Source organism: Mustela lutreola, chromosome 7 (genome assembly GCF_030435805.1).
Source record: "Mustela lutreola isolate mMusLut2 chromosome 7, mMusLut2.pri, whole genome shotgun sequence".
Lineage (NCBI taxonomy): Eukaryota > Metazoa > Chordata > Mammalia > Carnivora > Mustelidae > Mustela > Mustela lutreola.
In genome coordinates, this window is record NC_081296.1 from 117163467 (window position 1) to 117190436 (window position 26970).

A 26970-nucleotide genomic window follows, 5' to 3' on the forward strand; every position below is an offset into this window, starting at 1 on the left:
TTCTTTCATCAGTTACTCACCCTCTGAGCCAACCCTGGAAATTCCACAGCACGAAATCACTGAGTCCTGCTGGTGTTAATCATCACACGAATCTTGTGGGTGCTCATTGATACCACAGACTTACCAAATCCCCCTTCCTGCCCTCCCATCAGCTCACATTCCCAGGTTCATTCTCGTAGGCAGTGCCTGGAGCTTGTCTTTATTTTCAAAACTAAGTTCATAGTAGCCTTTTGGTGGCTTTCTTTCACCGTCGTGGTTTTTTTTTTTTAGCCCCAGGAGCAGATTCTGTTTTGACCATATAAGCTATATGGCTGTCTCGGGTTCTCAGATGTGTATCTGGTTTTTTCACGTTACTGCCAAAGCCTTGGTGTTTGCTGTCAGCACCCAGGAAGAGGCACCCACATGTAACAGCTGCTCTTAGAGAAAGACTTGGGGGCTTAACCTTTCACACAGATTCAAGGGCAAAAGGTGATGATAAATTAATGACAGATTCCCTTGAGTTCAAATCAGTCCTTTTAACAGTAATGCGTGACATCTCCTGCTATGATAAAATAGAGCCAAGTATTTGATATTCCTCTTGACTTAGATCTTTATTCAATCTATTACTATTACTGTTTGTAAACGATGCCTGTTCTCTGACTTTCAAATTAGTAGGATTTAGCAGTGCTATGAAGTAAAAATATGGTTTTGGCACTTAGCCACAAAAATTTAAGTATGTCCTTTCTGTTGAGGTCCTCTCTAATCTGTTTTCACTTTGTGGAGAAATGAATACTGATAGAAGTACCATGTTAATGGACATTGCACAGATTTTACTGCCCTTCTCAGTGGAGTCCCAGCTGCTGGACATTATCAGCATTATTTGCAATTTTGAGCCACTAAGATCAAGTTCTTGAAGATTCTCTTTACAGATGGGCCTTACAAGTAACAATTTACCCTGAGTGATGAGTTTTTTTCAGGTAAAGAGTATAGAAACTGAGTATATTTTTCCTCTTAAAGAATGCCTGGCTAAATTTGGCAGGGGCCAGTCATGTGTGTTAACATTTTAAAATCTGAGGTGTGCCAGAGCATCATGAAATTGCAGGGAGTGTACTCCCCAGAGGGTACAATTTGGAACAGTTGCCGACCTTCTGGCCTTGTTTGATCCTGTTTTGAAAGGGTCCATAATTTCAATCTGATTGACTTGAAGCTTCCCTCTTTATTGAAAGCATAATCACTATCATGGGATTCGTATCTCACAGTGATCCAAAACAAATTAAGGAGTTGGCGTTCAGGATTAGCATTACCATAAAGAAGGTAGATGAATTGGGAGGGTATGTGCTTTGGTGAGTGCTGTGAAGTGTGTAAACCTTGTGATTCACAGACCTGTACCCCTGGGGATAAAAATATATGTTTATAAAAAATTAAAAATTAAAAAAAAAAGAAGGTAGATGAGTTTTCTGTGATTGCTTTAACAAATTATTGCAAATTTAGAAACTTTACCCAAATTTATTCTCTTACTGGAGTTCTAGAGGTTAGAAATCTGACCCCAGACTAAGAAGAAGGTGTCAGGAGGGCTGAGTTTCTTTCTAGCAGCCCTATTGGAGAGTCTGTCTCTTCACCCTTTCTAGCTTTTGGAGGCTGCCCACATGGCGTGGCTCATGGCCCCTTCCTCCATCTGTAGAGCCGGCAACACTGCATCTGTCTGTGCTGTTCCGTCACAGTCCCTTCTCCCTCGGGTTGACTCATCTACCTCCCTCTGCCAATTTTAAGGACCCTTGGGATCACACTGGGCCCACCTGGACACCTGGATAGTCCAAGATGTTAAGAACAGCTGATAGGCTGTTCTGCCAACCCAGAATTAAGGTTGCCAAACATATTCACAGGTTCTGGGGACAAGGGCATGGACATCTTTGGGTGGCCGGTATTGTGCTTATCACAGACAACCTGAGGAAAGTTTCAGTATTTCTATTTAAAAAAAAAAAATTTTTTTAATACCCAAACCAGATCTTAAGGCCTCCGTCAAAACCACAAGAAAACAGAAGTGTGTCACCAAAAAAATTATGCATGGGCCATTAAAAAAAACAAAAACAAAACCTTACTTGTGTTTCTATTGCTAATTATAGTAAGTCTCATGGTTATTTCCAGAAATAAGACCTATAAGCTTAGGGTAGTGCCTTCTGCAAAGTCCCTTAGGCCCCAAAAGTGATTAGGAACCATGCTTCCCAGATCCTCATTGTAATGTTCTTGGGAGCACCCTAAGGAAGAAGTCAGATCTTACCAGTCTTTTTTTCTTTCTCTTACGTGGAACTCCTTGGGTAATAAGGACAGTATAACTGGGGGGGGGGGGGGGGGAGCATATATCCTCTTTAAAATGCAAAGGAAGTGGTAGCAACCTTTGTAACTCTTTTTTTTTTTTTTTTTTTAAGGTTTTATTTATTCATTTGACAGAGATCAGAAGTAAGCAAAGAGGCAGGCAGAGAGAGAGAAGCAGGCTCCCCGCCCTGATGCAGGGCTTGATCCCAGGACCCTGGGATCATGACCTGAGCTGAAGGCAGAGGCTTTAATCCACTGAGCCACCCAGGAGCCCCAACCTTTGTAACTCTTTTAAACCATGAACCACTTGCATTAAGCCTTCCGCATTTCTCTCCCATTTTCTTCGGTTTGCTGGTTCCCTGTGGGTGCTATATGGTGACGTTGAGGGAGAGTGCTGTTAGTTAGCCCCCATTCTGTAATTACCAGTAACCCCCTTCCCAGCAGGTGCACTCAGCTTCGTGCCAGCCTCCTCCTAAACCACTCAGCTCCACTGGCTTGCCAGCCCCAGCCCCTCCCCCAGAGTCAGTCTGGAGCCACACACCCCCGTCAGCTGGCTTGGCTTTCTTTTCCCCCTTTATCTTGTTCTTCTGGTTCCTTTTGTATTCTCCTCCTTCCTGGCTGCATTCTCCACCTCTCCCTTCTCTGTGGATCCTCCTCCTGGTCATTCCCTCCAGCCCACCCCAATACCTACTCTGCCCCAGCTCTAGAGCTTTTGTTACCTGCTCAGGAGCAGAAACACAAACAGGAGCAGGTTTTCAGAACCACTGGCAAAAGCCTTTAACACTTTTTTATTTTGTTCTTTAAGTCTCGTTCTTCAGATTGCACTGAAACTGTTGTTGAACTCCGATTATTATGTATACCTGCCTCAGTGGGAACTAGTGGTGAGATTGTTTCAGTTTGTAAATGTCACTCACTTAGCCCTTAAATGGTTTGCATTTTTTAATGTGGTTCACTGCTTTATATTTTACAAAGTAACCAATACATACTATAAAAATCAATGGGTCATTCTGCAGTGGTTTGAAAAGTTTGTTTTGGAAATTTTGAAAATTACTGAATTCTTTTAACCAAGATGTTGATGGTCTTTATAAACTTAGCGTAGAGCTCATTTCTTGCTCTCATTCACCCTGTGTATTAATCAGTTCTCAATAGCCATTTTGTTCAATATAAGCTGAACAAATAAGGTAGAGAAACTGCAGTGAGTCTGCTAAAATACGGAGCACTCACGTTTTTCCACAGACTAGCCTTTTTCAGTACTTTTCAGTCAGATCCTACCCAGCCCTACCCAGGTGAGGTCAAGGGTGGTACCATTTTTTAATAAAAATTGCCACTATTACTCATTTCACACCAATGTTAGGATTCCTTATTTATTATTTTAATGAAGTCAAGAGACATTTATCAGTGCCAGTAAATTTAGGATGGTTCATGAGAATTCCGTGGGCTTGAGTTCTGTTTAAACCCAGTAATTAAAGGGGCGTCTAGGGGCTCAGTGGGTTAAGCTCAGGTCATGATCTCAGGGTCCTGGGATCAAGCCCTGCATCGGGCTCTCTGCTCAGCAGGGAGCTTGCTTCCTCCTCTCTCTCTGCCTGCCTCTCTGCCTCCTTGTGATCTCTCTCTCGTCAAAAAATCAATAAAATAAAATAAAATAAAAAATAAACCTAGTAATTACAAAGCTGGTGCTCGCATGGACCCGAGGAAGACTTCTGCCATTAGTCCTGGGCTGCAGAGCTTTAAACAAAATCACCCTATTCATGTCTCATCACAGGACACATAGGGTGACAAACGAAAAGACACATTTGTTTTTTAAAGATTTTATTTATGGGCGCCTGGGTGGCTCAGTGGGTTAAGCCTCTGCCTTCGGCTCAGGTCATGATCTCAGGTTCCTGAGATTGAGTCCCACATCAGGCTCTCTGCTCGGCGGGGAGCCCGCTTCCCCCCATCTCTCTCTGCCTGCCTCTCTGCCTACTTGTGATCTCTGTCTGTCAAATAAATAAATAAAATCTTAAAAATATATATATATATATTTTATTTGACAGTGAGAAAAGTCACAAGTAGGCAGAGAGGCAGGCAGCAAGAGAGTGGGAAACAGAAAAAAACACATTTTTTTAAGTTTATTTTTTAGTAACCTCTACCCCCAACACAGGACTTGAACTCATGGCCCAGAGACCAAAAGTCCTGTTCTCCTCCAACCCAGCCAACCAGGCCCCCCTAGAAAACACATTTTCTTACCATAACTTTGTGCTGCTTTTTTTTAATCAGTTAGGATCCTGAAAATGTGGTTTGAGTATTAACATTTTCTTCTTTCATATCCACCTGGACAGAGAATGATCAAATTGTACATTTATCAGAAGAAAAGTAAGAAAATATTAGCAGTAATTTCTAGAATTATTAAATATTGAGGTGACCTGGCATGAACTTTATGTTGCCTTTCTGTAGACAGTAGGTTAACAGTGGCTTATTTCGCTTTGTCTTTGTTATTTCTTCATAATGTAATTTGAAAGGAAACTAAGATTAGTGGCGTGCTCTGTTGTCACTTATCACAGAATTTAGATATCTGGAGAAATCTAATGCCAGAATCCAAAACAAAGAGGCTCCTCGTCTCCCTTCTTCAGCCCTCCCATGATGTGCAGAAGATACAGTCTCTAGGCGATGCCTTGAAAATGCTGTGTTTATTGTTTAACAAGTTTCTCATTTTTCCCCATAACTGTGCATTGCCTCCTCATGAATGCTCTTTTTCCTGAATCCGAGAACAGCACCGTCACCTTCACAGGATAAGACTCCAGAGGGACTTGGACCCCATCCTTTGGGATAGTAGGGTCTCTACTTCCAAACTCTTCCCTTGGGCCTGTGGAGCCTGAGGATGGGCATGATTTGGGGTGTGTGTGAGGATGGCACAAAGGGGAGTTCAGGGACCCGTAAAAGGTTAAGAGTTCTCCTGAAGTTCTAGGTCCTACTAAAGAGACTCCCAAGGAGGACCTCCCCGGAACCGTGTCTGAGTGAGGGGACCTTCGTTCAGGTGGCATGCAGTGGATCCCATGCCTACCCGAATCGGTGGGGGAAGTGGGCTCTCAGGAGAGGGTATTCCTGCTTTCCCATCCCCTCTAGTCGTTCAGCAAATAAATCCCAGTTGTTGCCAGTGTGTAGGCTTTGTATCGGGTGCTACAGGACAAGGGTTGCACAGAGATGAGAAAGACACGGTCCTTGTTGCTGATCCTAAGGTGGACATGCACCTGGGTTGGAGCTAGGGTGGGAGGAGTAGAGATCTTCCCATCCCACCGTCATCACCCCCACCCCTGCCTCAAGGTGCTCCTTACTCTGTCCCGTAGGACCTGCAGCGAGACATAGAACAACACAGCGCAGGCGTAGAGTCCGTCTTTAACATCTGTGACGTCCTACTGCATGACTCCGATGCCTGTGCCAATGAGACCGAGTGTGACTCCATCCAGCAGACCACCAGAAGCTTGGACAGACGCTGGAGGAACATCTGCGCCATGTCAATGGAACGGCGAATGAAGTAAGAACCGGGCTGGCCCTGACATACGAAACACGGTCAGCCGAACCCAGCTCCCCCCCTCATCTCAACAGCAGTGTTCTGTTGGCTTCACGTCCAGCGTGAAGAGAAGGCTCAGTAGGTGTGCCCATGCTCATGTAGTGAATTATTCAGAAAAAACAGCATCAGGGTGATGGCTTTCCCCAGCATTCCTGTGTCTTAAGGTGTAACCATGGCTGGCCACTGTGCATCTGTGTCCCCAGCTAGAAAGCAGTGGAGGGAAGCCCTGTCTCCTGCTGTTGGACCTCTGTGAGGCAGGAGCTTTGAGGGGCAGTCCCAGGAGGAAGGTGTCCTGACCAAGAGGAGGATGTTCCCAGTTATCTCATAAAAGAGGGATAGCAGGGTCTCTCCCCCTACATGGTGCCAGTGCAAGGGGTATTGGGAATGGGACCGGTAATGGGAAGAAAAAAAGAGGAAAGCTCACGGTTGAAATGGATGGCTTTATTGAGATGCTTTCCTCCTGTCAGAATCGAGGAGACGTGGCGACTATGGCAGAAATTTCTAGATGATTACTCCCGCTTTGAGGACTGGCTCAAGTCCGCTGAGAGGACAGCAGCCTACCCGAATTCCTCAGAGGTGTTGTACACAAATGCTAAAGAAGAGCTGAAGAGGTTTGAGGTAAAGCCCCAAGCCCCTCCCGCCCCGTGCTCCTGAGAACCAAGCCTGTTGTGTCCTGGGCAGCCCAGACCACCATCCCACCAGCTGCTGACAAGACGGCTTTGCCACACGAGGCCGATCCATGCCATGCGACATGCGGGGACCTCGAGAGCCTGTCCTTTAGCACCCACACAGGGGCAAGGGGCTCTCTGTAGCCGTTTCAGCCCGGGGATTAACCTCTAGGGTAGGCCGTCTGGGGCGGGGGTGTGCTGGCCTTGGCCCTGACACCATATCCATGTGCGCAGGCCTTCCAGCGGCAGATCCACGAGAGGCTCACGCAGCTGGAGCTCATCAACAAGCAGTACCGGCGGCTGGCCCGGGAGAACCGCACTGACACGGCCAGCAGGCTGAAGCAGATGGTGCACGAGGGCAACCAGCGCTGGGACAACCTCCAGAAGCGGGTCACGGCCATCCTGCGGAGACTCAGAGTAACCTTCCCTACGTTACCCGCCTCGTTTGTAGGCTGTCAGGGAGAAGTGACAGGCATGATCGGGCTTGTAGCAGAGCAGGGAGTAGATTGTAGTTCAGGCCTGAGGTGTCATTCTTGAAACCGGCTTTCTCCGTGATTTAAGCCAAAGCTGCCAGCATTCATGTGTGGGTGTTTTTTAGTTTTTTGTTTGTTTGTTCGTTTAAGAGGTTATTTGCCTAAGACAAGGCTTCTGAGGCAGGGCCTGTGAATTTGATCTGTAGAACCAAGCACATCTTTTTCCATAAACCCTAGAGGTTTGCATGCTGGCTCACAGATGACCTGAAGGGTCTGGGCTGCTGGACTTCACAAGTTCAGGCCCAGAGTTGTCTTAGCCTGGAAAGAGGCCCGCCTTGCCCATCTGTCCATTTTTTTATGTACTGCTGGTTCTTGCACAATAAAAGATGTAGCCAAAGCCCCCTCTGCATTGTGGAGCTAGGGGACAGCAATTACCTCCCAAATTCCAGAGCACATTGACCTGACCTCAAAGGCTGGGGTTGATATATATATATATTTTTTTTTTTTTTTTTAACAGAGATCACAAGTAGTCAGACAAGCAGGCAAAGAGGGGGAAGCAGGCTCCCTGCTGAGCAGAGAGCCCAATTCGGGGCTTGATCCCAGGACCCTGAGATCATGACCCGAGCCGAAGGCAGAGGCTCAACCACTGAGCCACCCAGGTGCCCCTGGGGTTGATTTTTGAATGTAAACATTCATCAAAGATTTGTGTACTTTGGGAGACATGGTACTTCAGCCTTCATGAGTCTAGGTGTAAACTGGCAGGATCTGTGTGGTTTTGGCAGCAGGAAGTCTTTTTTTTTTTTTTTTTTTTTAAAGCAGGAAGTCATTTTAATCCCCACTTATGTTCTCAGGGCAGAACACTCTTGAAATCATTCTAAGATGAGGAGAATCTGGGCTTTTTATTTTTAAGCTCATCAGGAAGAAATGGGCTAGCTTTTCAGACAGTTTCCATGCATTAATTTCCTTATCTCCTGATTTGACTGTGACCAGTGTAAACCTTCATTTGGCACCGAATGCTGCGTTGTCTGAGAATCAGCTGCCGATCTATGAGGTAGTAACCTAAGAGCCTTCCCTAATTGAAGGCGATAAATCTGGGTCTTCTTTCTCTGAGGGAACACGTTCAGGACTACCTCAATGAAGACATGTGGACCATTAGGCCAGGCTTATCCCTGAGATCAGTACTTTTCCATCTTGAAGCTACTATTTCAAGCAATAGCTTCCACAGAAGGTTTATGAGGTAAAGGCCAGGGGTCTGGCCTGGATGTTGAGGGTGTTCCTCAAAGGGTAAGTTGGGGAAATCACTGACTTAGAAAATTACAGGATTTCAAATGCTAAAAGGACCTTCGATGTCATAGTCAACATTCCCATACCTTAATTTGCCAGTGAAGACACAAAGACTCAGAGATGTTGAGAGGCTTGTTTATTATCACACAGCCAGGACCAGAGCCCAGGCTCCTGACCCCACACTGGCCCCCTGATGCCCTATGGACCCCCGGGATACACTTTCCTCTTGCCCAAAATCAACCTTGCTGTCTACCCGAACTCTCTAATGCCCTCAGAACAAACATGTTATTTCTCCCCCTTTCATAGCATTTCACCAACCAAAGGGAGGAATTCGAGGGGACCCGGGAGAGCATTCTGGTGTGGCTCACAGAGATGGACCTGCAGCTGACCAATGTGGAGCACTTCTCAGAGAGCGACGCCGACGACAAGATGCGCCAACTGAACGTAAGGCCTACTTCGTCAGCCCCTTGCATAAGAGTGCACCTTCGCAGGGGAGAGCTGGCCAAGGACGAGTGTCACCTGACACCCTGAGAGCAGATTCCAGCACTGAGAGAGCCTCCAGGCTGCACGCACCCGTATCCTGCAGGGTCATCGTGAGCGAGGATGCCATTCCTTACAGACAGGGGTCATTGGACAAGGCTCCTCATTCTTTGTAGTTTACAATCATTCATGGGGAGAACGCGCTGCAGGTTCCAAACAGAACTGCATAAGATGCCCTTTCCCCAGCTGTCTTGAGTCTGAGTGCAGCATGTTGGGGGCAGGGGATGGCGGCAGGAGGGGGGATCCGTATCAAGAGTGGGGCCAAGAGCCAATCTAGTCCGCTGTCCCAGATAATCTGCATTTCACTTTCATTTCACTGTGATTCCCTCCTTGGGTTTTAAAAGTGATTGCAAAATAGAAATGTGCCTTCCCTCATGCAGTGGCACCAGTGATCATGACAGAAATTTTGTTTCCACCAAGCGTCAGCAAGACCCGGTTTCCTCCCTCACACCCAGTAGCAGTCAATGTCTATCCTTGCCCAACTTTTAGAATTATTTTATTTATTTATTTATTTATTTATTAAGATTTTATTTATTTACTTATTTGTCAGAGAGAGAGGGAACACAAGCAGGCAGAGAGGCAGGCAGAGAGAGAGGGAGAAGTAGGGTCCCCGCTGAGCAAGGAGCCTGATGTGGGGCTCGATCCCAGGGATCCCTGGGATCAAAAGCAGTGGCTTAACCGCTGAGCCACCCAGGCGTCCCTCGAATTATTTTAATTGGGAAAGTCAGTTCCCAGAAGGGGTGGGAGGGAATCACATATTATTGTTCTAAATTATTCGACCTTTATTGTCTCCTTGTTAAAAATCAACCAAGCTAGAGTCCTGGGTGCCAGGGACAAGGCAGTGGGGACGTGGCGATGCTGCTTCTGCAGCCCGGGTAGAAGCAGCAGACCCTGGATCCTCATGGCAGCTTACCTCCTTTGAAATCCTTTCTTTCTCCTCTTCCGAATAGGGTTTCCAGCAGGAGATTACATTGAACACCAACAAGATTGACCAGCTCATTGTGTTCGGGGAGCAGCTGATTCAGAAGAGCGAGCCGCTGGACGCCGTGCTGATCGAGGACGAGCTGGAGGAGCTGCACCGCTACTGCCAGGAAGTCTTCGGCCGCGTCTCCCGCTTCCACCGCAGGCTCACCTCGCACGCCCCGGTAAGGGGAGCGCCACCCTCGCCCACCCGGCCTCCCGGCGCCTCACACTTGACCCCTAACTGAATGTTTAAGGAACTGGGAAATCTATGGAACGGTCCACTATGATGTATCTTACGGTAAAAGGTCAGGGGGAGGAGCACCTATTGGTTTATTTAGCTGTTCCTACTGTGGAGTCACGCTTACTTAGAGGCTCCCGTTACCCCGTGGAGGGGGCAGCACTTCGAGAGTTCGTGTTCCTCTGACCTTTTCCGCCTGTTCCTCAGTGCAGGGCTTGCCTGACGTGTCTGTATCCCAAGGTGCGGTGATACTTGTTCTGGTTTTGCTTATGGTAGTAACTTGGTAATGTGTTGCCTGTTCCTCTTAATGTCTGGGAACTTGTAATATTTGTGCCTTTCTGGTGCTTTCTTCTCACCTCTGAAATGATAAAAGCACCCGGTTTCCAAAGCAGCTACGAAGTTTCCCTTGACAGAAGGGCCTTTTGGGAAGTTTAGGTAGAGTTCTGGCCGTCATTCAGTGTTCATTGCCCTTGGGTGCCAGATGCTTTCGTGGTGACCATATTGACCAAGACGACTGGCCACTTTTTCCTTCTTTGCGTCCCCAGCTGGCTAACTTGATTAACTTCATCAGACCTAGCCTTAAAAATCACAGTACAATTCCCTCGTGTCTTTTTTTTAAGATTTTATTTATTTACTTGAGAGAGAGAGTGCACGAGATCATGAATGGGGTGAGGGACAGAGGGAGAAGCAGACTTCCTGCGTGGGGCTCAATCTCAGGACCAGAGATCATGACCTGAGCCGAAGGCAGATGCTTCACCAGCTGAGCCACCCAGGAGCCCTGAATCCCCTCATTTCTTAACATAGCGGTTTATAGTCCCTTACAACATAGGGAGAATAGGTTCTATATCCTGAACAATAAGATTAAAGATAGGAATGGCCTTTAGATTTTTTTTTTTTAATTTAAACTTTCTGATTGTTGGAGTAAACCTGCCATTAGCCACCAATGAAACTTTGGCCGCCATCTCTTACTTTCTAGCTAAAGTCGTTTGACGTAGATCACCATATTTCAGATTTTTCCTAGGAAAGATACAGATTCTAGGCCCCACACTGGAGAGTCTAATTTATAATAACCACAGACAGGCCCTGGGAACCCAGTTCTCTTTGAAAGCTGCCGCAGAAATGCTGATGGTGGCCATTCTCAGGCACTGCCAGACAGGCCCCTGGCACTCCTCGCCCCCACAGCAGCTTGTAATCTGGTTCATTCTGAAAATGGGACATCCCTGCTTCAGGGCTTGGAAGAAGAAAAAGAGGCCTCGGAGAATGAAACAGACATGGAGGACCCCAGAGAGATCCAGGCCGACTCCTGGCGTAAAAGGAGAGCAAGCGAGGAGCCCTCCTCTCCTCAGTCCCTTTGTCATCTGGTGCCCCCGGCGCCGGGACCCGAGCGGTCTGGCTGCGAGACCCCTGTCAGCGTGGACTCCATCCCTCTGGAGTGGGATCACACGGGGGACGTTGGGGGCTCCTCGTCTCACGAAGATGACGAGGAAGGCCCGTACTACAGCGCACTGTCAGGTAACGGCCCGCGTCTGCAGAGCCCTTGACATTGGCCCGCTCGGTTATGTTCTTAGCACCTTCGCAACACGGCCAGCTCTGGGCGGCCCTGAGTTCAGCTCTGTGGCTTCTTGTGTTGTGTTCTGCCCACTTTAACTTACGTGAGAGTCACTCAGTCTTATCGCAGATGGAGTGAAAGGCAAAAAGAAATGAAATTCACCTTGGGACATGAAGGTTGTTGCCTAATGGCTCTCATCTGTGAGCTCTGCAGTTGAGTGATCAGTAGATCGTCTGCATCGTCTCTCTGGACTTCACCACTCCCGCTGCTGCTTCAGATAGTCAGGAGTTGGCTGGGAAAAACAAAACCCTTTGGCATTTTAAACCTTTTTAATAAAATAGATACAGGGTAGTTACTTTTCTTCTCCCAGCTGACAATGTGTCGACTGTTTTAATACTTGGGCATTCATCTCCAGACGCCTGCAGTGAGGAAAATGACATTATTCTTTTTCAGATGTAGAAATCCCCGAAAATCCTGAGGCATATCTTAAAATGACCACAAAAACTTTGAAAGCGTCTTCTGGTAGGCCCCTGCCCGTGCATGTGTCTCAACATGGCAGCGTCCTGTGGCGCACACTGCATCCTAAGCCTCGCTCCCATGTCATGTCTGACCTCTGCCTTCTGTGGACACCATGCACCCGGTCCTTGTGTCATGGTGTATTCGCACTGCCGTACTCACACATGCCTGCGTGCTCCTTACGAAACCCCGCCCACTCAAGAGCAGTCTCCACGCCATCCCTCTCCTCCCCCTCAGGCCTGTGCAGAAGGGAATTTTTCCCAGTGCCTTTTAGAGTTTTTATCCCCAGCCCCACCCCACCCGAAATCTAACTGAAGTTCTTTGGCACAGCCCAAGCTTTCTTCATGGTGGTTTGAAACTACTTTCTCCCTTGCTTACGGTGTTTCTCGGGAAGAGGATGGGTGGGTAGGGTTAAAGGTACTATCGCATTTGCCGCAGCAGAAGAAACCTTCCTTTCCTTGACTTGCAGCTCTAACCTCTGTTCCCTGCCCCATCCCCCCATGTAGCGGTAGGGTAGAGCCGCGAACGCCCTCTTGGTCCCCAAGTCCATCCTGATGTTCGCTCTCCCCCAACATCTGAGAGGCCTTCAGTCCTCCTGGCCTCCGGCCCCAGCCTTGCTGCCAGTGTCCCCACCCCTACATGCCCCGGCTCCAAAACACCACTCATCCTGCAAGAAAAAAAATCATACGTTTGTTGTGCTCCATTGTGAACCCATCTAGTGAAGGCGCAATGCTGTTCAGTTGCATGACTCTCATTTCATTCCCTTCTGGGACATACTGACATTTTGCAAACATGCATGCTTTGCAAGGAAAGCTGCAGAACTCATACTATAACCTGATGTCATGTTACCCATGACCTTTTTTGTGTAACTAAATACGAACCCTTTGGTTGGAGAGAACGGACGGTCACTTGCTCTGCTTTGTTTCAGGTAAATCCATTCCTGAGGACCACTCATGGCATGTTCCTGACAGCCCTTCCTGCCCCAAGCTTCGCTACAAACAGATGGGAGGTGATAGGAATGTTCAGACCATCCCCTCAGATTCCAGCACTCCTTACAAGCCAGCCTATGTAAGCGTTCACTCCACTGAGACTGTAACCCAAGCGCATGAGTAATAATTGAGATTTTAAGAGAGCGTGGGATATTGGTGTGTGCTGCACGTGCTCGCTTTCCAGCTGTTTTTCCCATGGTGTATCTAGATACCAGAGATACTGGTGTATCCCAGTATCTCTGCTGGGCTGTCTGTACATCTTGAGAACCTGGCAAGACAGACTGGAGTTCTAGAGTGGCTTCTGGCCAAGAACCATTGTTGTGTACATTGACATGATGGGGCGGTGGTTATTACTGTTGAGCCAGTCATCCGTGTGAGCAGTGCTGAACCAAAGTGCTGGCTTTCCTGAGCTGCCCCTGAGCTCCCAGACCATGTTCTAGTTCCCTTTCAGCTGCACAACCCATTCAGAACATTGTGACGTCATAATCAGGAAGATTTGACCCTGTGCCATGGTAGACATGAAGTTTGAATCCTAACGCTACCATAAACTACCCTGGGGCCATAGCCCTTTGCCGTGCCTCTGTAAGCCTTCCTCACCTGAGGACAAACCTATTTTACATAATTGTTGTTAGGATTGATGTGTACGAAGATATAAAGAAGGCCTTGACAGGTGGTCCCTGCTACTGTACTCCCACTGCTACCACACATGGTTTGTTGTTGTTGTTTATACCCATGACTGCTCTTCCTCACTGTGTTTTCCTCCGGCAACATGAGTCCTTGGCGTGCTCTGGCGACGCAGCTGTCGGGGGCAGCCAGCCTCAGATTTAGTAGTGTTGGCTCCAGATCATCCCCATTACCGAGAGTTAGTGACAGGCGAGTTGAAATTAAAGTGCCTGTGTGCACTTTTAATAATCACCTCGTAGACAAACCAGAGCCGTATGAGCATCTCTGGGTAGGTCCTCAAAGTGCCCTCTGAGTCTAAGAGTGAATATTAGAGAAGATTCTGCCTGTGTACAGTCAGACTCAAGTCACTGGCTAGCGGGCTTTCATGCCCAGTTCAACCACTCCTCTTCATGCTTAGCAAGCAGTTGTCAGTTCTAATCTGTCTCTTTGGGGTGTGGAATAAGACCCGACAGCCCGGGGGCAGAGGGACCCCAGCACCTCACCTCGGTTTCACATGTAGGGCCACCAGGTTGGACCCCTCCCAGTGATTAAGTTTGTGTTCCCCACCTGCAAGTTGCAAAAGTTCCACCCTTTCCTTTGTGTCTGAAACCAGGCATGTCACCAGAAATTTGCAGGGTTCTTTTCTTTTCCCCCCACATTCCACACAAGTAGGCTGAATGGACACAAACCAAAGAAAGCATGGCTTTTCCAAAAAGGATACATTTATTTTTGGAAAGGCCTGTGATAAAAATAGCCCAATGAACACTGCACTAATAGAAGAGTATGTTCAGTGAAAGGTAAATGCTTGGTAATGAATGGCCCCCGGAGGCAGATCTGTCCTCTGTATGTCTACAGTTCCAGGTGATAATCTGCCAAGCGGCTCTGCAGAGTGACTGGGAGGGAGGACTGAATTTTGCAAAACACTGTGCAGATGCGCAAGGAAGCACACAGTAACAGCCCAGCAGATCAGCAGTGGTTTCTAACTTCTTTTTTGCACGATTCATTTGAGGAGTGCTAGGAAACCCTGAATTAGGCCATTTTATTTCCATCCCTGACATGTCATCTGCTTCCCCACCATCTCAGCCTTTACTTCTGTCATTAGTCCTTATAAATGCTTATAAATGCCCCCAATATGCTACAGAAGCCCCTATTTGATTTGGAGCAAATATTTGAAGCAAATGACCCTTCGAAGGAAAGAGGTCCCGTATCTTCGTTTCCTTCCTGTTGCTGTGAACTGAGATACTCTTTTTTTTTTTTTTTTTTTTTTTTTAAAGATTTTATTTATTTATTTGACAGAGAGAGATCACAAGTAGGCAGAGAAGCAGGCAGAGAGAGAGAAGGAAGCAGGCTCCCTGCTGAGCAGAGAGCCCGATGCGGGGCTCGATCCCAGGACCCCGAGATCATGACCTGAGCCGAAGGCAGTGGCTTAACCCACTGAGCCACCCAGGCGCCCCTGAACTGAGATACTCTTCACACAGCCTCTGAAATGTTACAGATGGTGACGTGGAAATTGCCTCATTCCAGGTAAAGCTGCTGTTATCCCCGGGCACTGATGGTGGCAAAGAAGGCTCCAGAGTCTTGAATGGCAGCTCGCAGCAGGAAGACGAAGGCCTGGCCGCTCTCGGCGTACAGCAGTCAGGTACACTTAAGTTAGGCAGTTGTCAGGACAGGTGAAGTCTGTATTTTGGGTTATCTGAGCATTTACTTTAAGTCCGTGCTCAACAGAACGTTAATTGGGAATTGAACAGTTAGGGGCACCTGGGTGGCTCAGTCAGGTAAGTGTCAGACTCTTGGTTTCATTGAGCTCAGGGTCGTGAAATGGAGCCCTGTGTGGGCCCTGCATTGAGTGTGGAGCCTGATTCAGAGTCTCTCTCTCCCTCTGCCCCTCCCCCCCTTAATCTGCCCCAAACAGCTGAACTTAGCCTATGCCAGCCAGTGTTATCTGAGAACTAGCTGATTTGTGGGGCATCTGGCTGGTTCAGTTGGTAAAGCATGCAACTTCTTAAGATCTTGGGATTATAAGTTTGAGCCCCTTTGTTTGGTGTAGAGATTACTTCAAAACAAAAAAAGAATTTGGGGGAGCGCCTGGGTGACTCAGTGGGTTAAAGCCTCTTCCTTCGGCTCAGGTCATGGCCCCGGGGTCCTGGGATCGAGCCCCACATCAGGCTCTCTGCTCCAGGGGGAGGCTACCTCTCTGCCTACTGTGATCTCTCTCAAATAAATAAATAAAATCTTAAGGAAAAAAAAAATTTTTTTTTTAATTTTTTTAAAGCAAGAACAGAATCAGCTGACTTGTATTTATGAACAAATTCCTAAGCTGTTTACTTGCAAAGTTATCCTTTAATATTGACAGAAGGAGCCTGGTGGGATGAAGTACGTGTTTAATGACATCACTCGTATGTAAAGATCAGACATGAAGATGACAACCACAGAGTTGTCAGGTTTCTCCTTGTGAGACAGGCTCGGTGATTAGAAAAGTAATTACTCAACTAAACCAAAAGTCAGACCAGTGGCATTGACTTGATCATACATGGACCAAATAAGAAAGGGCCCTAAAAACAGCATAAACTAAAATGCCAGACTTGGGCCTGCAGTGCACGTTGGCAACACTTTTGGGTCCCCTGCCCCACTTTCCACCCCATTCCGGCCTTTGTGGGCAGGTCCTGGCACAGGCCTTGAACCAGAGTGAGGGAAGTGGGTTCTTTGCACTCCAGCCTCCAACAAGGTGAATCCCCTACAGGTTTTCTCACCCTGACCCTGAACTCATTGGAGGCAGAGAAATCTGTAGGTGCTACTGCTGCTTTTCAGGTGTGACTTTCTATTCCAGGTGCCTTTGACAGGTGGGAGCTGATTCAAGCCCAAGAACTTCGCAATCAACTCAGCATAAAACAAAACTTGCAACAGGTGAACTCTGAGATCCGCGACGTCACCACTTGGCTGAAAGAAACGGAGGCAGAGCTAGAAATGTTAAAGAGGGCGCAGCCGCCCTCGGATATCTGGGAAATGGAGCTCCGAGTGAAGCGGCTCAAGGTGAGGGGGGGCTGCGGAGGGAAGAGGGATTAGAATGTGCGTGCGGACGCATGCCCCGCAGCACCGGCAGGTCCCGTCTGGCAGTGGCATGGGTGGTGAGCTGCAGACAGCTTTGGTAGCATTCAGTCTGTCCCATTGCACTTCTATCACTGGTAAGGACACCAAGGTAGATTTCTGTTTCTGGAAGAGCATCTGCACATGATCCCAAAGCTCAGATCCCCTGTGCTGGAAACATCTGACTGCAGAGACACCACTAGACTCTTGGGGAGACATTAGCGGTCACTGCCGGGCAGCTTAAAAACACCCTTCCACGCTGTGCTGTCCAGGCGGGGATAGAGCGTCGAGGATAGGGAGGAGGACCAGCTCACCTGCTGATGAACTCTGTGGCCTGATGTGGTATTCTGTTACACGGAACTTGTCACCCACCTGGTCAGGCGTCACCCACCAGAACTAGCCAGCGAGCAGGGAGAGGGGCTGGTGGAGTCCTGTACCTGGGGGTACCCTGAGCATGAGTCTGAGCTCCTAAGATGCCCCAGGGCAGTATCCAGGCAACTTCACAGTGGTACTCTTACTTTGCTTTGTGCATTACTATATCTGGGATTACTGTTCATCCCAAGGAATACCACTTCCGTGATGTCTAGAGGCCCGTGCGGGATAACTCTGCGTACTTCATCTGGAAGACTTTCAGTCTGGTCCAGAAATAAGCCAACCAGGGCTCAGGGGGGGTCTATTCCTGGCTGTGGTTGAGTCGGCCAGCCAGGAGCCAGGGCTCTGCTCCCAGCTTGGCCAGCCAAGGTCACCGACCTTGTAAGACAGCTCCTCACCTGATGCTGCCCAGCCAGTTACAAGCAAGGTCGCACTTGTGTCTGTGGCCACAGCTCAGAGACGTGCTTGGCAGACACGTTCCCCCCTGAGGTTCAGATGAACCCCGCATCCCTATTTTCAGAATGCCTAATCCAGTCTTTTTCCTCTGCGGTAGGAGATCTTGAAAGCCTTTGACACCTACAAGGCTTTAGTGGTCTCTGTCAACATGAGCAGCAAGGAACTTCTGCAGACGGAGAGCGCGGAGTCGGGCGAGCTCCAGGCTAGAGTTGGGCAGTTGGGGCGGCGCTGGGACATGGTCCGGGGCGCGGTGGAGAGCTGGAGAGCAGGCTTACGGCGGTTCCTCCTACAGTGCCAGGTATGGGGGCCCAGGGGTCTGCGTGTGTGGGAGAAGCTGGTATTTTTATGCTCGGGCTGCTTTGGCACAGATACGGCTTGTAGGAGGGAAATGGGCTTTACCATTTGCTTCCAAGAGGCTCAGCTGCTGTCTAGAGACCTGCTGTTTGCCCTGGGTCTCCTGTTGCCCTGGCCCACTCCTAGCATAAGGGTTCCAGCAAGCATTCCAGTAGGTCGGGAATGCCACCCTGCATTGCCCCATCTCTGTTCTCTCGCCAAGAGGACCTTACAGCAGAGTGATTAAGAGACCTGGCCCAGAGTAAGGAGTGGTTTAACCCAACTCCAGAGTTCCCGTAGCTGTGTGACTTTGGGCAAGTCACTGTGCCTGGTAGACTTCTGTGTCCTCATCTGAAAAATGGGAATAATTCTAGTCTTTACTTCGTGAGTTGCTTTTTAGGACTAAATTCATATAATCTTAGCCCAGCACTTGACACATGGTTAATGTGTTAGCTCTGAGCCCACCAGCGAGCCCACATGCGGCCCTGTCCCTGGGTCCCAGCCTGCCCTGTAGGGGTGTCTCCCTCTGCCACTGAATCCAGTACATTTGTTGAGTAATTTGTGGTCTTTTCTGTGTAATGGTGGCGGTGGGGGCCGGGGGGGGGGGTGGGCACTGCTGGAGCCCTGTCTTTCTGCTAGCACTTTTCCACTTGACAGAATTCATCGTGCCTCCCAGGACTGTCCCGCCTGTATCCTCTTTCCCTTTTCCCGGTTTTGGGGCCCTGGCATTTCATTGAAATCTGGCCCTTTTATTCACTGGACAGTGACAAGAGCAAATATTATGAAGGCCCAAGGTAGCAAGCTGCTTCTCAGTACCCTGTCCTTTACAGAAAAGGCAACACTATGATGTGTGTGTGTGTGTGTGTGTGTGTGTGTGTTTTTAAGGACTTCCACCAGTTGAGTCAAGATCTGTTACTGTGGTTGGCGAGTGCTGAGAGCCGGAGGCAGAAGGCTCAGGTCACAGACCCAAACGCAGACCCCCAGGTTCTCTTGGAATGTCAGGAAGAGCTGATGGTGAGTTTCTTCCTAGGGGGTTCTGCACTGCCCTGGCCTCTGTCAGGTGCATACTCGGGGAGCCTCAACTAGTGTTCCTGGGAACGATGCCAGTGTGGCGTTGCATTCTCACGTTCAGGTTCTATCTACTGAGCACCCCCTTATAGTTAGGAAGCAGGATGACTTGCAGGGAGGGAGAGGCATGGCCAAAAGCAGGAAGTCTTCGAGATCTTGGGAATTGGGGGTCTAGGTGTTTAGCAATATCCTCAGATACTTAAAGCCGCTTTACTTTCTCCTTTGGGAATAGGACTCATAGGGGGAGACTATGCTCAGTGACTCCACAGACACCATGAGCTGTAGGGGTTTTCTGAATCCACTATAGAAAAGTCTTATTTCTTGGAGGGTAATTGTGTTTTCTGATATTTATTTTACTTACTTAACCGGGTGACATTCTTACTCATAAATTGGTACGTGGTTCAAGTATAAATAAATGTAAAGTACTGGTCCTTATTTTAAAAACATTCTCCTACTAAAATCTTGGCAAAGCCCCGCTCTCCAGAGCAGTGCTCCCCAACAGACAAGGTGCAGTGAAGGAAGTGTCCGTCTCTGCTGCCCAAGACGGCAACTGCAGCCGCTGGGTGACTGTTGAGCAGTTGTGACCCTCACTTCTTTCCTCGAACTCCTCCATCCGGTTGTCTACAGACTGAGGAGGAATGGAAAACGGGCAGGGTGTAACCCACCTGCTGCCTCAAGGCTACTGGGCTTGAGGACACGCACCGGCACACACAGAAGCAGTAGAAGGTTCCGGAGTCAGCCCCCACCCGTCATTCATCCCCAGTGAATGTCAGGGCACTAAGAGAGCCTCCTCTGGCCCCAACGAAAGGGGGCCTTCCATTTCACACCCTTTTTGTGTTTTTAGCGACTGGAAAAGGAGCTCGGGGAACGGCAACCTCAAGTAAATACCTTACGGGAGATTTCAGACAGCCTTCTTGTTAAGGGGCGTGGAGAGGACTATATCGAGGCTGAGGAGAAGGTACATGTTATTGAGAAGAAGCTCAAACAGTTACTTGAGCAAGTGTCCCAAGACTTAATGTCCCTGCAGGGACGCCAGGTGAGTCCGCTCGTGGCTTCTAAATGGAAAGATATCTTTGATCAGAGATGAACGAGCGGCAGTACGGCAGCCTTGCTGGGGGGTGGGCTGTGAGCACGTCATGGAGCCGAGTCTCAGTCCTGCCCCTGCCTAGCTGTGCGGCCCTAAAAAGCTACACAGGCTCTCTGACACCCTTCTGGCATTTGCAAGGGGAGGACGACACCTTAGTGCCCACATGTCACGTGGCTGGCATATGAAAGAAAAAGCCGCCCAGTCCGTCTGTCCTTTCTGACTTGCCTTCATGCCCAACAGTTGTGGGAGTCCTCTTCACTGTCCTGCTCCCTGTCTTCTGACCACTCATTTTTCTGCGTTCTTCCTTGAAAACATGATCCGACTCCAAACTAACCCAGACCATCCCCCCGGCCGACTGAGGGCAGGCCTGCCCTCTCCATGCTGGAGTTCCCTTCCAGCTCTGGCGTATTGAGGGCCATTTGACTACATCCGCACAGTCCGCTGCTCCTGTCCCTCCCGCTGCAGCCAAACTCTGTGTCCCCCAGTGTGTGCTGTGGGGGCTGAGTGCCAGTGGCTGGCCTTGACATGCCTACTGCGCTCCTTTTTGTCTGCAAAAGTCCCTGTTAAAGCAGGGGGTGAGGGATAGAGGAGCTGCCTCTTCCAGAAGGATGGGAGCTGTGGGGAGGGGTGAGTGGAGCAGTGTCGAGTCTGCACGAAGCACGTTTTTGTGCTCTTGAGACTCTTCAGAACCTCCTGTTCCCCTGAACTGAGCCCTAGGGGTGTGCATTTCAGAACCCAGATCCATCTCTGCCCAGCTTGGACGAGGAGGACGGTGGAGACCAGCCGCCAGCAGCCTCCACACCAGCTCCTCCAGCCAAGGTGAGAGCCCCTCTTGGTCCTGAGCACTGTGCTGGCAATTTCTTGGTAACTGGTGATTGTTCAGTGACAGGAACGGGAGCCCCCCACCAAGGCCCCAGCCCCCATTTCACAACAGCACAGATCGCTTCAACCTGCTGGGCAGCGGAGAGGCTGACTGTACAGAGGAAGAACGTTGCCCCAACAGGAAGGCTGGCTTATCTGCTGCTCTTCACTGGAACGGGAGCAGGTTGTGAAAGAGGGGAGCCCTGATGGTGTCGTTGAACGGGCTCCCCGATTTCCCCATTAACAACCCACCCACAGACGGGAACGTGAAACTCCCAGCATTTCTTACCTCGTCCAGTATAATCTCACACGCATGAGATCACTCTGGTCTCAAAATCTCGGCAGGGAGAGGACCTAAGGAAGGGGTATAATTTAAGAAGGAAGAGGCTTTATCCTAGCCAGGACTCACGGTCTTCCGTTACTAACCGGATTCTTTTTATCCAGCAGTTTGGAGCAGAGAGAATGACAACAGACAAGAGCAAGATGGACAGCAGGTGAGGGGGCCCTGTAGTCACCGCAGCAAGTCCCTTGTCGCGCACACACATCCCTCACCAGTCTTGCCTGTCCGTGTTCCAAGTCTTTGGACAAAACCCACTTTGTTTTCTTTGGTCTGGAAAGAGCTTGGCTGCCTTTCCGGGACCAAACCTCCATCCTGGGCCCCACTTTAATTTCGGGTCCTGGAGGTCTGTCTTGACGCAAGGGGGTCAGGTAACAGGCGGAGGGGTTGCCTCCCAGCAGTGTGCGCTCAGCTTTCCATGCCGTCCTTTGGCAGGGTGCCCGGTCCCGCTGGCCCCAGCAGCTCCCGGCCGCAACGCTCCTTCGTGTCACGGGTGATCAGGGCCGCGCTGCCCCTACAGCTGCTGCTGCTCCTGCTGCTGCTCCTGGCCTGCCTGCTGCCCTTCTCCGAAGAGGACTACAGCTGCACTCAGGCCAACAACTTTGCCAGGTCCTTCTACCCCATGCTGAGGTACACCAACGGGCCTCCCCCGACCTAGAGGCCCCGTCTGGCCCGCAGCACCTCTCCACCACCCCACGCGTTCCTGCGGGTGCCTGACTCGTGGCCCCAGGCCAGCCAGTGAGTGACCCTCAGCGTTGGCCTGGCCCAGGGACCTGCTGCAGATGCCGGGCTCAGCCAGAGAGAGCAGTGCGCGCTCTCGGGACCCAGGGCAGCTTTCCAAGGATGTTCGTCCCTGGTGGGCAGGGAGCCCGGGCAGCAGTTGCCCCATATGGTTTGGCAAAGCTAGTTGATTGGTCTCGGGGTCTTCAGTTTCCTGAAGAGCCAAGCACTTTGTGACTTCTGATTTATTTGTGAAACACTATTCAAATGTAGCTAATACGCTCAGTGAACAGCAACATTCATCACCTGTTATAGAAACAAGCCACTTCCATCTTAGAAATGGTTCGGAAACTCACATGCACGCTCAGCTGATTGAAACAATCACATCTGATATGTTTAGAATTAATTTCACTGCGATCAGCTAGCAATCCGGAGCTGCAGGTTATAAACCAAAATGTTTTGTTCTGTACTTAGGTCTGCTCTTTTATATTGCTTTAAATTTTTAAAGAAATTATATTGCATGGATGTGGTTATTTGTGCATATTTTTTAACGATGCCCAATCTGTATGAATAATGTAAACTTCGATTTTTAAGAAATCAGATTTTAGCTTGAGCTTTTGACTAATATACAGTAAATGCCAAACTACTTGATAGGGATGTTTTTCTAAGTTAATTTTATAAGACTTTTCACCTTTAAAGTGATGCTTCAGGTGTTGTGTGGCTGTTTGGCCATGGGGGGTTGTTACAGAAACTTGAAGCTATTTGTGGTATGTACAACTCAAATGTTTCTCATTAAAACAGAAAAAAATACCCATACTTTCATTGTATTGGATCCTATTACAAATTAGATGTTCTACGCAATCTACCCCAGAACAAAAGTTACTTTAAAAATATGTAGGAGGATTTATGGGTTCTAATTCTAAGCTAGGCTTTATATTCTACTTATTTAACTTGTTACAAGATAACGTAGGAGATCTAAATTCCCACAACTTGTAGACATGGCGATTTTACAGTGTGTGACCCTCCCTTGCTGGAGGGAGTGGCGAGGGCAGCATGGCAGGGAAGGTGGGTACAAAGGAAAGGAGGAGTTCACCCAGATTGTTCTATTGCCAGCTCTCTCCAAAGCAAACAGATTTTAATAAATGTTCCAGGCAGAACCAACCACCTGCCTTCCAGAGGATTCCAGTACCATTATCTGTTTCTCACCAAAACAAAGTGATTAGAAGTCACTGAACAGGTCCTGGGTTAACTACTCCTAACCTGCATCTTTTTTTTTTTTTTTTTTAAGATTTTACGTATTTGACCGAGAGAGCACAAGTAGGCAGAGGGGCAGATAGAAGCAGGCTCCCCTCTGAGCTGGGAGCCTAATGTGGGGCTCCATCCCAGGACCCTGAGATCAGGACCTGAGCTGAAGGCAGACGCTTAACCCACTGAGCCACCCAGGGGTCCCCTAACCTGCATCTCTTGACACTTGGGAGACACCACTGTCCTAACCGCCACCTCAGTCCATGCCCCCCTCTTTCTCAGCCAAGCACAAACCTCAGGGGAAGCCAGGGAGGCTTGGCTGTAGATGAAGACCAGACTCCCAGCACTGGCGGCCCCTTCTGTGGGTCAGACACCCCCAGGACGTGTGCCGTTCCCCACTAGCTTGATGTAATGGTACCAGTGGAAGAGAGTCTGTCTTCACTTTACCAAATTGATGAAAGCGATAGGCAGAAAAGGGTATTTTGCAGTTTAAAAAAAGTCTTTTGATGCTTTAAAGTAATTCATTTCTTTTCATGGATTAACAATGTCACCCAGCTGTTTTTCTGAGTCACCAAGTTGGTCAGAGGATCCTTGCTCCAATTCCGACAGAGGTAAAAGGCAGAATCTCTCCCTCCTTCTCTTCCTTCCTGTCCAAAGGAGGTGATGGTTCTGGAAACCTTTCACTCTGGTGGTCTGTATTTTAAAGCCTGATTGTGCACATGCATTCTCAGGATAAAGGTCTTTTGATTTTTTTAAGCTTCTAGACCCTACCCTTACCCCAGCAGGTCTTTTTTCACTCAAAGCTCAGTGTATTCCCAGACACTTGTTATGAGATTATGTTTTACACTTTGAGGAGGCTTTGCATCTTCCATTTCCCACACGCGAGGGAAAGTTTTAAACGACACTTGGCATTTAGATCGCTTCAATATGAATGAATGACCTTTCTCCCCATCCCTGATCGGGTGTCATACTGACTGACTTCAATGGGGTCATTCCAGAAAATCCACCCAAGTAATTGACGTACTGTGTACCAGGACTTTGAAGTGTGTGGGCTGGCTTTTACTTGAACACATAGTGCCTGTGGTCATTAATCACAAGGGTGAAATTAACTGATCAAAGATTAAACTGCTACTTTTTAAAAAGTCTGTGGGGCATCTGGGTGGCTCAGTTGGTTAAGCGTCCATCTCTTGATCTGGTCACAGGTTCAAGCCCCACATCAGGCTCTGCACTGAGTGCCGAGTCTGTGTTCTCTCTCCCTCTGCCCCTCCCTCTGCTTGCACATACTCTCTCACATAAATAAAATCTAAAAAAAAAAAAAAATAGGCTTTGGCAGATTAAGACAGATTCCTAATCCTCTTGAATTATATAGTCAAGCATATTTGTGTTTATGTACCTTTTTCCAGGAAGAGTGTTCATGGTTTTCACCAAATTCTTAAAGGGTGCTGCATACCTAGAATACAATAGAATTCAGAATACAATGGGAACACTGACTACTTAGCCTAGTTATTACAAGTTCTTAGATTCCCAACAAATACATTTTTAAAGCCACAGTTATGAAAAACAGTTTATTTAGCTTTTGTCACATTAAACTTCTTTCCACAACAGTTCCATAAATATTAAGGGGACACAGTGGAGGAAAAGCAGTACCTGGAAGGAATGGAAAGCAGACCTCAAAACCTCCTTTCACACAACAGCAAACATTCATTTGAAAAGACCCAGATACACAAGCCTGCTTTGTGGCACAAAGCATTCACCTGAAAAAACAAGGGAGAGCCACCAGCAGGCTCCAAGGTCCACGGGACCACCGAATCGTCACATTACAGAACCACGAGTCGTGGCATTGAGACACCTAGCACAGAAGCACAAGCACAGCAATGTAGACTGTGCTGTTAGCAGGAGCTGCTCTGGGCTGGCCTGAGCAGACCTCTGCCCTTCCCATAAAGGAAGCCCTCCGAGCACCTCACAGCCACTGGCCTCATAAGTGAATAGGATCCTTAGAACTCAAAAAACAAGGATCCTTGACTCCAAAACAACAGAAGGATTAGAAGATCACATATCGCAGACAATGCACTTCTTTGAGCTGCCACTCGAGCCAAAAGTCCAGCAACTTTGAAGCTATAAAGAATTAAGGGCATGTGTTTCACACTACTCCACAGGGAAGCATCAGTACCTAAAAGGTGTGCGCGTTTTACACAGGGAAATGTCCAACGAGCGGACTCCACATCAGTGCATTTGGGAAGAGCAACAGCAGGTATGAGGAGATGACCGGAGTGCCCCCCGCTAGCTCATGAGCCCAGGATGGCAAGACGGAAACGATCGAACTCACTTCTTTCCGCCTGTTCTATAACATTTCACGCAGACCCCTATCTTGGCAGAAAAGATAGGATCTACGGGGTCAGTAGAAAGCAACTGGTCGAGTCTGTTAGGCATGGAGATTCAACTCCAGCAGCCGACTTAGGGAGGCAAGTCCTGTGGCAGGAACAGTGGCGGCCCGGCAGCAGAAGACTTAACTTCCTGTCGGAGTTTGTCCGTAAGTAGTTTCACGACCTCGAGCAGATCAAAGCCCCCTCTGGGCTTTAATCTACACATGTATCCAAGATGAGATTGAACTTCTGCATCAGGTTTGTAAGCTGTCACTGTATCTAGAGTGTTGTGCAAATCGGGAGGACCCCACAGAAGCCCGAGCGGCATGCATGTCAGATGCCAACTGATGCGTGCGTTCTGTGGTCTAAGAATCTCTTTTCAGTTTTGTGTTAAACTCAGCTGCAGGATTACCTTAAGCACTAGAACTCGGTCTCTGCTCAGCTCTGTCACTCACTTCCCTGTGGGACCCTGGGCAAGTTCGCTTATACTCCGGTTTCCACAACCAGAAAGTTAGGATCACTGTAATTATTATTAAATGTGAAAGTATGAGGCCTTGAGAACTGTGTCTGACACACAGTAAGTGGCACACAGATATTTTTAGGTGCTAAATGGTATATTTTTATCCTTTCCTTCACATAGTCTTTATAATGTGTTCTAAAAGGTTTCTAGCAGCTTAAAGAAATGTGTCAAATCTTACTTAATAAAAAAAAAATGCCATGTATCAAAATAGACCTAGACGCAGAAAGTCCACCTTGAATTTGGAAAGGTGTCTGTATGTGCAAGCTCCTTAGCAGATTTAAAGAACGACCAAACTGGTTTCACATGCTGGAACATTCTAGAATTGCTTCATCCTAGCTTATATATATGAATATATATATATATATATATATATATATATATATATATATATATATATATCTCTGCCAAGAAGTGGTAACTGATTTCTTTTTACTGAAATCTGGAGCGATTGCCCTCCTAGCCAAGCTGGCAGGTGACATAATTCAGGGAGAGACCGTCTCCCTCCCAGAGCCTGTGTCGACTTTGTCTGGTTTTGTTCTTAATACAGTTGAGGCCCTCCAGATTTATGTTCCCACCTCACGTTTTTAAGAAAAATCTCTTCAAAATTATTTTAGGGTCAAGTCCTCTGTAGTTGGTCCCAGCGGACCGTGTGACAGGCCTGAGGCCACACGGAGGGGCTGGAGGGAGGGGAAGGAGGGGGCAGTTAAGACGATGCCTGAAAACTCACTGCAGGCCCAGCTCGCCCACCCTGGTCCTCTTTTTAGGGATTGCTAGCGCCCCCCTCAGGAATCTGAACATTCTG

General features: G+C 48.3%; 1 protein-coding gene and 1 long non-coding RNA gene across 17 annotated transcripts in view; both read left to right on the forward strand.

Moving 5' to 3' along the window:
* The window catches only part of SYNE2 (spectrin repeat containing nuclear envelope protein 2), a 328121-nt gene extending 305265 nt beyond the window's left edge, over positions 1-22856 (forward strand). For 4 of the 16 annotated variants that reach the window (XM_059182281.1, XM_059182282.1, XM_059182294.1 and 1 more), the window contains 17 exons: positions 5616-5803; positions 6307-6457; positions 6742-6924; positions 7960-8031; positions 8571-8708; positions 9755-9949; positions 11235-11517; positions 12008-12076; positions 12999-13138; positions 15247-15361; positions 16550-16752; positions 17732-17932; positions 18853-18981; positions 19880-20071; positions 20855-20941; positions 21428-21477; positions 21756-22856. In XM_059182281.1, the coding sequence (XP_059038264.1) occupies positions 5616-5803; positions 6307-6457; positions 6742-6924; positions 7960-8031; positions 8571-8708; positions 9755-9949; positions 11235-11517; positions 12008-12076; positions 12999-13138; positions 15247-15361; positions 16550-16752; positions 17732-17932; positions 18853-18981; positions 19880-20071; positions 20855-20941; positions 21428-21477; positions 21756-21978 (2619 nt within the window). In that variant the 3' untranslated portion in view covers positions 21979-22856. Of the gene's footprint in view, positions 1-5615; positions 5804-6306; positions 6458-6741; positions 6925-7959; positions 8032-8570; positions 8709-9754; positions 9950-11234; positions 11518-12007; positions 12077-12998; positions 13139-15246; positions 15362-16549; positions 16753-17731; positions 17933-18852; positions 18982-19879; positions 20072-20854; positions 20942-21427; positions 21478-21755 lie in introns of those variants that run through there. The other 12 variants (XM_059182286.1, XM_059182297.1, XM_059182283.1 and 9 more) reach the window with 11 other exon arrangements.
* A 1620-nt stretch (positions 22857-24476) lies between these two features.
* Positions 24477-26949, forward strand: LOC131836672 (uncharacterized). Its single transcript, XR_009355716.1, has 2 exons — positions 24477-25811; positions 25842-26949. It is a non-coding gene; the product is annotated as an uncharacterized LOC131836672 (long non-coding RNA).
* Positions 26950-26970: the final 21 nt, after the last annotated feature.